Source organism: Corythoichthys intestinalis, chromosome 11 (genome assembly GCF_030265065.1).
Source record: "Corythoichthys intestinalis isolate RoL2023-P3 chromosome 11, ASM3026506v1, whole genome shotgun sequence".
In the NCBI taxonomy this organism is placed as follows: domain Eukaryota; kingdom Metazoa; phylum Chordata; class Actinopteri; order Syngnathiformes; family Syngnathidae; genus Corythoichthys; species Corythoichthys intestinalis.
Genome location: NC_080405.1, coordinates 32,846,896 through 32,859,029, shown reverse-complemented (window position 1 = coordinate 32,859,029; position 12,134 = coordinate 32,846,896). Strand labels below are relative to the sequence as shown.

The window sequence follows — 12,134 nt, the reverse complement described above, 5'->3', positions numbered from 1 at the left end:
TGAAAAAAATTGGAAAACCACCCCATAACAGTCATTAACCATCAGGTTTTTTTTGGGTCAAATTTTGCAAACAACAATTTAAAGTGTACTCTACATGCACTTTAATGACACACAGGAGATTACTCCATGCATCTAAGCACAGTTGCCTTTACAGTGAACATAGTTTTCGTTTTTTTGACCACCAATTGCCATCCAATATTCACTACTGTATATCCAATCAGACAGAATCAACCATCAGTGCATATCCAGGGGAGACAATAAGAGAAATTAGTTTTGAAGTTCACTCACCCCACGATCAAAACTTCAACGCGTCAGTTATTGATTCCAATAATCACGAAAAAGAATTTGCTGGAATAACATGGATAACATTATTTTTTAGGTAGATTTAATAAAAAGTGCAGCAAAACAGTGTAAAAACATGAATATAGTACAAATAATTCTATTACAATTCCATAATCACATCCCTAATCATTCCATAAACACCCAAGCATACAATAATAAATACAAATCGACTCCACTGACAACTTACACATATTTTAATGTTTTCGGAAAAAAACACACACACCACACACACATAAAACATTTTTTTCTTGGGAGCTCCGGGGGGAGGCGGGCCCACGGGAGAGCCCCGTGCCTGGGCGAAACTTTTGTGTCTTACCACCCTCTGGAAGTCTACCCCGGCTCGGGTGTCGTGGCAACAATTTAGGCAATTATGGCTAACAATTTTCACTCTAGACTGTCGTTATGACGATATTATGACGATATTATTTTCACCGTACTCACGTGGATGAATTATCATGTTATGTTCATACCATAGGTTTAATACTTGTAAACCTTTCTCTGACTTATCTGCATATGTGGGCGTTGATCTGCACACCTCACATTATACCTCGTTTTTTTGTCTCATCTTGGACTGAAATGTTCTCTCCCTTTTCCTTTCATATTGGATTTCGCGTCCCCTCACCTACGCTGGTGACTTTCTCTTTCTTGTTTTTTTCCCTGGTGCTTGGCCGGGTGCTGGGGGTTCAGAAACATGTCGTCTTGTAATATAACGTTAGGTGGGTACTGATTTACTGACAATCAATCAGCAGCAGTAATCAGGTTTGCCTGCGTTCACACGGGAGCGAGTGAGCGAACGAGGTGTGTTTACGCCCCACTGAGAGCAACGGCTGGCTTCATAGACTGTTAGACTGTCTTTGATCAGGATAGCTTAATGTCACTTATGTGAAATAACTATTTTTTTCATCGACACAATTTTGTTATTGGCACATTCTGGTGGCCCTGACGGTTTTAAAAGTACGTCCGGGCCATTTATATTGTCGACCCCTGCATATCAAATCTTCAGTTATGGTAAGGTCAATTAATTTGAAAGGGGACAACGCAATTTAAAAAAAACACATGATTACACATGGTTAAAAAAGCCAGAATTAGCTAGAAGGCCACTACAATAAAATGCATCTAAGAGACAAACATGGACAGACACTTAAAAGTCACTAATGTAACAATATCATACAGGAGCGCAAAGTACACAGTACCTAAACAATACAATGCAAGACACATAATTTAAAAACATGCTATACATTAAGATAAACTAAAATAAAATTAGATCTATGGAGATGTAAAGTAGGCGCCATTATTGTCGATCTGGCTGAGAGAGAACCTCTACCCTCTAGTAAGGGCTGTTTTGCAGCTGATGGGACAAGCATGCTCTATCACAGCTGCTCTCCGCATGTTCATCGACTCACTGTCAGAGCTAATCCTTAGCTTCACTTATATGCCCTTATGAAGAACGATCAACTCATTTTTCATTCTTTCATTTCCTGTCTTTTCTCCACTCCCAATAGTGCCATCATGTAGATTGCCTGCATTTACAATTGTCCCTTTTCTCAGAGTGATTGCTAGTGGTGGAACAATCTTATTGTTCGGATGGAGACTGTGTAGCTGCTCTATGGAACTTCTTCCATTTACTGTATTTACTTTTAAGATCCAGTTTGGAGTTGGTTCCCACATTTACTCATGGAGCCTTGCAGATAGCACCCATCCACACTTATAAGAGCCAGAGTAGCAGCATGACAGAAAGGACCGCACTGGCCCACAATAGTCCAAATGGACCCATGGCTGCCAGTGTGCAGCATTACACACAATGGGGTAAAACAGCCTGTACTAATGGATCAGGAAGATGTATTCGCCTCTGCCATGTGCATCTGTTAGGGTCAGTTGGCTGCCTTCCCAGAAATAAATGAACAATCAGCATTTTTTTTTAAATAACAGGTCTGTCAGGTTCACACATTAGAGTTGATAGTTATCCAAGACCTAAGTAGACGACTCTATGTATATCATTGAGTGATATGCATAATCTAGATGCCTACAAATGAAAATATTGATTTTCAGTGAAATAGCATCTCCCTTGCAATTCTCCAGATTTCCCTTGCAATATTGTTATATTTCGTACAAAATGATGGCTTCATTGCAGAAGCTGATTTTTTTTTCTCTTTTCACAGGATTGTACTGTATATGAGACAGAGAATAAAATTCTTCATGTGGTAAGTTTCATCATTTTTTTTTCATCATTTTCTTTCTTTTTTTTTTTTTCCGTCACACTGTGCAGTTGCACGTTACCTAATGTAACGAATGATGGGTGTATTCTGTAAGGTTGGTACAGTGTGGTAAATAAGTATTTAGTCAACCACAAATTGTGCAAGTTCTCCCACTTGAAAATATAAGAGAGGCCTGTCAACATTGGTAAACCTCAACCATGAGAGACAGAATATGGGAAAAAAAAAACTGAAAATCACATTGTTTGATTTTTAAAGAATTTATTTGCAAATCATGGTGGAAAATAAGTATTTGGTCAATACCAAAAGTTCATCTCAATACTTGGTTATGTACCATTTGTTGGCAATAACAGAGGCCAAACGTTTTCTGTAACTCTTCACAAGCTTTTCACACACTGTTGCTGGTATTTTGGCCCATTCCTCCATGCAGATCTCCTCTAGGGTGGTGATGTTTTGGGGCTGTCGTTTGGGGCTGTCGTTGGGCAACACGGACTTTCAACTCTTACAATTGGGGTTGACTAAATACTTATTTGCCCCACTGTATGTATTTATGTATATATTATGTACAGTATATGTAGGATATAAAGCTTGTACACTTTAAAACCCGAGAAAGATTGTGGACCTTACATACTGTATGTGACTGTATGTTAAATACAGTCAGCAGCAAGTGCATGTACACAAAGACTGACACACAGTACACATGAGGACACACACGCATATACCACACACTGCAGGGGTGTCAGACTAAAGGCTACATATGACTCTCGGTTATGTGTGGGAGGTTTATGTGTGAAATTGGGAGACAGCATGAAAGAAGAAAGAGGGGATGTGTTTTTAGACGCTGGTTTCTGATCCCTTTTACTAGAAACGGAGGTGAAGTGTGACACAGCCCACTAAACTGCTCACATCACATGAACATACGAAGAAACTAACGCTCATGGGGCATCTCGGATTAGAAAAATGTGCAGTTCGTTCTGCAAAATGTACGGACTAATTATGGGGAAACACTCGAAAAAATATGTTTTGTCAAGATTGGCTGCTTCAAAAATTCGTCCGACCAGAGTTTGAAGCGCTTATCCTCACCAGGGCCGCGGGGGTTGCAAGTCAATTGCAGGACATGAATAGACAAACAGCCATTCACACTCACATTCACACATACCTCTAACGACAATTTAGACTAAAATGGCTTCAAAAAAAAAAAAAAAATATATATATATATATATATATATATATATTAGGGCTGTCAAAATGATCGCGTTAACGCGCGGTAATTCATTTTTTAAATTAATCACGTTAAAATATTTGACGCAATTAACGCACATGTCCCGCTCAGAAAGTATTCTGCCTTTTTGTAAGTTTTACAGCAAGACTTTTTGTGCTGTCCAACAGCGAACTCTTGTGGTCGCTTTGCGACATGGTTTATTGTTTTCTTTACAGTTCATTATGGCTGCACGACGTCTCGGGCTGATAATGTTGGGCTTATATGATCCTTGGACAAGATTTGTCCGTAAGTATGGTTGTTGTAAAGAATGTACATATTATGTTAGTAAGCGAAATGTTATATTTTTTGTATGAGACGCTTTTTGTTTATGTTTAGTGAACCTGTATAGCGTGCTAAGCTAACGTTGTTGCTAATGCAATGCTTGTGTACTTTTTTTTGTAGTTTTACAACGGTCTAAAGAGGACAATGGTTTGAGGCCATTTTATTAATAAATCAGATGAAAAAGGAAGAAGTCTAATTATTAAGGCGTCGTTCACTAGCTGTCTAGCTTTGGAAAAAGTAGACGCTTCGGAGTGAGGACAGCATACACAGATTTAAATGACAGTAGAGTGAAATGCCCACTACAGTCCTTTTGTACCGTATGTTGAATGTATATATCCATCTTGTGTCTTATCTTTCCATTCCAACAATTTATTTTACAGAATATATATATAATTTACAGAAAAATATGGCATATTTTATAGATGGTTTGAATTGCGATTAATTGCGATTAATTACGATTAATTAATGTTTAAGCTGTAATTAATTCGATTAAAAATTGTAATAGTTTGACAGCCCTAATATATATATATATATATATATATATATATATATATATATATATATATATATATATATATATATATATATATATATATATATATATATATATAAAGAATTAAAATTCTAAATTAACACATACCTTCTTTAAGTGTTGAATAGTGGCAGAAAAGAATCTTTTTTAATCTGTCATCTCTTTGTATTCCACCTGTCAGCGTCAACATCTGCCCTTATATAAACATTTTTATATACTCATTACAACTGACATACACACATGGTATACTGAAGTTGAATTCCACTCCTTGAGACTGTGACCACATTTGAACAGTTACACCAATAGACGTATAGCATTGCTTGATGAGTACAATTTCTGGAGCAATATTTGAATCGAGTAATGGTAGAGTAAGAATTTGCCGTAACACTTTGTCAACATTCTTGCAATTATGTTCAAGGCTTGTCTTTTTGCTCTGTTGCCCATTGGCACATCCTACACTCAAAAAATGAAACATGGTATTTTGCAAGAACCTTATTTACAGTGGTTTCACACAACTGCTTTAATGTGACTATTAAGTTATGTCGTTAAATGAAATTTGCCTAAATGATTTAAGTATGACTTAATAAACCACCTGAACAAGTTAAGCAATTCCTACTCAAACCTTTTACATGCAAAATGTGTTACCACTTTTTGTTTTCTTACAATAGGAGTGTTAATTTTAGATATTCATTGTGATGTTGTTAATATTCTGGATGAGTAGGGGACCCTAGTGCAGAAGATGCGCCTAACTGGCATTTGTACCCTACTTTTGCGCTCGTGAGACGTAACAGAGGGACTTTGCATCCCTTAAGTAAGCACAGAAGTCAGGCTCACTATTATGTGTTTTTTCAACCGAACACACTCCAGCTATTTACAGACAACACTGCTTACAGTTATGTTGTCACTGCACAAACATGTCTTTGCGTCCGCCTTGTTTTCTGACACATGCACTTAAACTGGGTGTGGCTGATTAACTCTGGTAGTACATTTAACTCTGCCAGGGGTGTCTGTGTTCATCTCACCTAACTGACACCACGCCAAGAGCGATCCAACACTGCTAGTGTTAAAACATCACCTAAATCAACAACCATCAACTCAAAAACAATTTCCACCAAGAAATTCAACTCCACAGTATTTTGCTGTGTACGGCAACCTCAGAGGGACAAAAGTCATACAATTTGTGCGATCACGTTATATATATATTAAGCAATGCTTTTTCATAAGTGTTTTAATTGACTTTCCTACATGATACATACAATGATGGATTCATTAATGTGTAAAAACACAAAGCTAATATGTATATGCAATGAAAAACACCTGTTTAAAATTAAATTTAATTTAATTTAATCACGTTACATATATATTAAGAAATGCGTTTTAATAACGGTTTTAATTGACTCTCTTAGATAATTAATACAACAATGGATTCAGTAATGTGTAAAAACACAAAGCTAATGTGCATACAAAATGAAAAAAACCCACCTATTTAAAGGTTTAAATCACGTTATGTATAGGCTATATTAAGCAATGCTTATAATAAGTCTTTTAATTGACTCGTTTTCATGATAAATACAACAATGGATTCAGTAATGTATAAAAACACAAAAATAATGTGTATATACAATAAAAAACACCTATTTAGAAGTTAAAACAGTGCATGTGCTTTTTTTCAGTGTAGCACTCATACCCAGTCAGACCAGATTTTCTCCTCCCCTTTAAAAGTTGGCACACTCGAGTTAACAGTCTTGACATGGTATGGCAAGACAAGATAACTAGGCTTTAAAAGAGATTAAAGTGATATAAAGAAATAAAATAATTTACAACAACAACAAAGAAAACTATAAACTCACCTTAAGTGTGCTGCATTTAAGGGGAATGGCGGCAACAACACAAAACGCTAAATTAAGAGTACCCTGTCAAAATCATCTCATCAATCCTAGAACTAGATTTGCAGTGTATATGAGAACCCAGCCCATAATTTGTAACTGCTAGCCGGCTGCTGTGTTACTTGTTCGCGATTAGTTCTTTTAGCTAACTCAAAGTCCGGGCCTTATTGTCTCTTTACTTGCTGCTCCGTTTGCCCAGTTGCCTGTGGGTACTTACGGTCTTTGGGCAACACATTTTGAGATTGTATTGTCAAAACAAATGATCAGAATTTCAAATACTAAAAGTGTGTGATCTACGAATGGAGGTAAGTGCATAGTGTAATACAATATGTGACAGTGAGATTCCTGCATGCATGCATGTGGTTCAGTCTTAAGCTCTGGTCAGCCCTTGTGTAGTGGGACTTGTACATTTGTCAGCTTCTGCTCAATAATGCAAAACTCCTTGCTTCTTTGCTCTGCTCTAGACTACAGCCTACAGCAATCAGATGGACAGGGATATTGTGTATGTGTATGTGAGGGAGAACGTAGCGTACGAGTCTTGTGCCTGATGGAGCGAAAAGTGTGTTTAAGTGTATGTGTTTTTATGAGCATTCATGCATAAGGATGAGCACTATTACGTAACGCTGTCCTAGTTATGTTTTTTTCGTTTCCCTTGATTTCTGCACCGGACCCTCACTTTTTACCCCTTGCCCTTTTTGTGACTGTCCTCTAACGCCCTAATTTTTTTCTCCCGAATTGTGGCGGGGCAAATAGTCATATACTGTATGCACTAATGATGGTGGTGCCTGTGCATGTTAGATGCAAGAAGAAGGAAAGGGGGACAGAGAATGCGGGAGGAGGGTGAAAGCATGAAGCCAGAGCTTAATCCATTTGGCAGCGTACTATGTCTGGCTTTCTGTTTGACTGCGCTTAAATCTCACGCCAGCCAACCACATAAGTGAACTTCTCCATAATCTGCGCTCAGATTGTCCAGAGGCGTGTCAGATCAAGGCTGGGTGTGTCAGTGGAAGGGAAGTAGCAACTTCACTCTGGTGACTTGCCTTTTTGTATCTTGTTCCGTGTTAATCCCAGGTCAGAACTGTTAGTCCAATGATCACAGAGGAGGACAAATAGAGCCGTGGCATTAGACCTTGTTTCGGTTTGTAGTTGGAGGCTATTTAAGCTTCACAAGGATAATATCAGACTGTTATAAATTACATCAACCATAGTTTTCAGACTATAATACTGTATAGAACTTTTTTCTTCTGGTTTGAACCCTGTGTCCTATAGTCCCATAGTCCCATAGTCTATATGTGGGATTTTTACGGTCTAACGGGCAGCATGTCTTTTGGTCTGAATATATCTGTGGTTTAAGACCAGTGTGGTTAATACAGTGTTTGAACAAATACCATTATTTGCAAAATTTGGTGGGTGCATCCTATAGTCAGGTGTACCTCATAATCCAAAAATTACAGTAATTTGAAAAAAACTGCATTTTACATTTTTATGTCACGTGGTATAAGGAAAGGATTCAGAATACCGTAATTTCCCGAATATAAGGTGCACCCGTGTATAATGCGCACCCCAAATTTACTTGTAAAATCTAAGGAAAATTATTGTACCCGTTTATAACGCGCACCCTAATTTTAGCACCAATAAATAGAAGAATACAAGAAAACAGAGCTTGTGTACAGATACAGAAATGCCATTTTACTGACTGGTGAAACACAGCACAAGCATAGCACATTGGTAGTTCAAAACATTACCATAAACTGACAATATTTACGGTAATAATGATTTGACATCTTCTCCAACTTACCAGGATCTAGGAGAAAACAAAACAGATGTGTTTTCTTTTAAAGGCTGCTGTATAACTTGCTTGTTTCATCATGATGAATAAATGTTTCTTCCATGGATTGATACAGTAAACTGAAAGTGAGAATGTAAGTCGGAAATCCGAGAGAGCTCATCGCTGTCGACACGACAGTAACGATAGGAACTATTGTTAATTGGGTTTGAGTTTCCCGAGGGACAGATATAATTGATGGACACAGGAAGTCTGTGTTGTTACGTCTGTTATGGTCCGAGTTGCGGAGCTGCAATAAACGTAGACTCAAATGAGTTCAAGAAACTAAATTCTGTGCTTTATGAAGAGTGAAAAAAGCATAATTTAACACAGACTAACTCATTCGGCCGATCAGAGTGAAGTATTACTGAAACAAAATGGTGACGTCACGTACAATAATGGTTGGCAACGGATCGCCGCATACGTTTCTTCAACACAATTGGTTTATATATATGTATATATATATATATATATATTTCTGTCTCCATCCATGTACCCGTTTAAAATGCGCACCATGATTTTACAAGTTGATTTTGGGGGAAAAAAGTGCGCGTTATATTCGGGAAATTACGGTACATACAGTGTTTCACAAAAGTGAGTACATTCCTCGCATTTCTGCAGATATTTAAGTATATCTTTTCGTGGGACAACACTGACAAGATAACACTTTGACACAATGAAAAGTAGTCTGTGTGCAGCTTATATAATAGAGTTAATTTATTTTACCCTCAAAAACCTTCAAAATATAGCCATTAATGTCTAAACCCCTGGCAACAAAAGTGAGTACACCCCTTAGAAACTACGTACATCCCTAAATGTCCAAATTGAGTACTGCTTGTCATTTTTCCTCCAAAATGTCATGTGACTCGTTACAGGAGTGCTCTCAGCATTGCTGCAGAGATTGAAGAGGTGGGGGGTCAGCCTGTTAGTGCTCAGACCATATGACGGACTGTACATCAAATTGGTGTGCATGGCTGTCACCCCAGGAGGAAGCCTCTTCTGAAGACGGTACACAAGAAAGCCTGCAAACAGTTTGCTGAAGACATGTCAACAAAGCACATGGATTACTGGAACCATGTCCTATGGTCTGATGAGATGGGTGGGCTTTCTTGTTTACAGTCTTCAGAAGAGGCTTCCTCGTAAGGTGACAGTCATGCACACCAATTTGATGTAGAGTGCGGTGTATGGTCTGAGCACTAACAGGCTGACCCCCCACCTCTTCAGTCTCTGCAGTGCGGTGTATGGTCTGAGCACTAACAAGCTGACCCCCACCTCTTCAATCCCTGCAGCAATGCTGACAGCACTCCTGTAATGAGTCACATGACATTTTGGAAAGAAAATGACAAGCAGTACTCAATGTGGACATTTAGGGATGTACAGAGTTTCTAAGGGGTGTACTCACTTTTGTTGCCAGGGGTTTAGATATTAATGGCTATATTTTGAGTTGAGGGGAAAATGAATACACTCTATTATATAAGCTGCGCACAGACTACTTTTCATTGTGTCAAAGTGTCATTTTGTCAGTGTTGTCCCATGAAAAGATATACTTAAGTATCTGCAGAAATGCGAGGGGTGTACTCACTTTTGTGATACACTAAATTGTATGTAATCTACCCAAAAAAGAATGACAAAACTCAGTTAGAGATAGCCGAAAATAGCTAAGCATTATCTCCACCTTTTCAGTCATAAATGTGTTAGACACTCAGCGATCGAATGTGTATGAACGCCTCTCTCTCTATATATGTGTGTGCGTGTGCGTGGGGGGGGCGGGGGGGGGGGGCGTGTGCATGTATGTGTGTTTCTAAGACCTGCTCTCTTCATTCTAGAACTATAATCCTGTAATTACTCATTAAGATTGAGATCAGAAGATTATTTTATGTAGGGGTTATCAGTGTGTGCACTGTAAGGCAGCGTGCAGCACCACTTAATGTGAATATCAATGATATCTGAAGCCTTTTTGACTTTCATATCAGGATTCTGGCTTGTGTGTTTCTATGTATGGATGTTTGTTTCCAAGCTTATAGGGAAGGAAAACCACATGTGTGAACCCATTTGCAGTCAGTCAGCAAAGATTAGAAGGAGCAGATGTGGCTGATAATTTATCTAGCAATGCATGACCTAACACACAAATAGACATCTAAACAGTGAATGTTTATTTTAGGGCTGTCAAATGATTACAATTTTTAATCGAGTTAATCACAGCTTAAAAATTAATTAATCGTAATTAATCACAATTCAAACCATCTATAAAATATGTCATATTTTTCTGTAAATTATTGTTGGAATGGAAAGATAAGACACAAGACGGATTTATACATTCAACATACTGTACATAAGTACTGTATTTGTCAATAAATCAACAAGATGGCATTAACATTATTAGCATTCTGTTAAAGCAATCCATGGATAGAAAGGCTTGTATTTCTTAAAAGATAAATGTTAGTACAAGTTATAGAAATTTTATATTAAAACCCCTCTTAATGTTTTCGTTTTAATAAATTTTGTAAAATTTTCAAGTAAAAAATAAACTATTAGCTCGCCATTGTTGATGTCAACAATAATTATGGTGCTGAAAGCCATAAAATCAGTCGCACCCAAGCGCCAGCAGAGGGCGGCAAAACACCAAAAAACACAAGTAACAAGTGGAAAGGACACTTTGCTGTCATTTTAATCTGTTTGAGTGGGGCATGTGCGTTAAATGCGTCAAATGTTTTAACGTGATTAATTCAAAAAAATAATTAACGCCTGTTAACGCGATAATTTTAACAGCCCTAGTTTAGAACACAGGCATAATAAAAGGCTTCCATTTTTGCCATATTGGACCTAATACAGTGTTTGTATTTATTGGGCATTCCAAAAAATGCATTCACTCTTGACTACCTATTACTCGTACATCTTTTGTGTACACTAATGTTACTTTTTATCAGTATTCCGTCAAATTATTATAGGTGCACTGTTATTTTCTTTTTGGGGTGAAGGGGCATCCAGGAGTTGCAGGGTTTGCCAACATCAATCCACTTTCGAAAACATGAAATATTACGATGACAATGCTGTTAAATAGATCATAGTAAATTATGTCATGAATATCAATTTGTCATACTGGTACTTTAGAGTTAACTGTCACATTATTAGTGTGTGAGAGAATCTTGCGGGCATGCCTGGAAACGGACAGGAAACAGTTTGTGTGTCGAAATGTTGAAAGCAGTGGGGTGGAACAATCTCAAATCAAATTGATTTGGCTTTCATATTACCCAGCGAGGTCACAACTGTATCCCTTCTAGGCAAAAAGCAATCTCAATAACTTCATTCCTCTATCATTGTTTCTTACTATCTTCAGTGTAAGACCTTAGCGGGGATATGCGACCACATCATCTCTCTGTCATCAGATTCACTGGTCTCTCAGTCAGCCCATCTTGAGGTAGTCCACCTCACAAGCATCATGCCCAGTGAAGGCTTGGTAAGAAACATGCATGGACGCACACACACACACATACACATAACCACTGCTATGTCTGCCATATAATAAAACAAATTGATGATCATTAATCAAATAGCAGATGGATCAGACCCCATACACAGTTGTTCTTTTGGATAATTTTACACAACTTCCACATATAGTAATGCTCAGTAGTCCCAACGAAGCACTGATTAGCACAAAAGAAGCAGATGAAAATACTGACCTCTTTCTGAGTAGCAAGCTGAAAATTGATGGACATGTCTTTTTGAAGTTTTATCTATCAAATTGTATAATTTAAAATTCTTAAATGTCTAGTATATGAATGTCTAGAATCAG

General features: G+C 37.7%; 1 protein-coding gene across 4 annotated transcripts in view; it reads left to right on the top strand.

Annotated features, from left to right (window-relative positions):
• Positions 1-12,134, top strand: part of si:ch211-26b3.4 (connector enhancer of kinase suppressor of ras 2) — an 88,325-nt gene that overhangs the window by 30,785 nt on the left and 45,406 nt on the right. For all 4 annotated transcript variants that reach the window (XM_057849963.1, XM_057849964.1, XM_057849962.1 and 1 more), the window contains exons 5-6: positions 2,502-2,543; positions 11,679-11,798. In XM_057849963.1, coding sequence (XP_057705946.1) covers positions 2,502-2,543; positions 11,679-11,798 — 162 coding nt within the window. The remainder of the gene's footprint in view (positions 1-2,501; positions 2,544-11,678; positions 11,799-12,134) is intronic.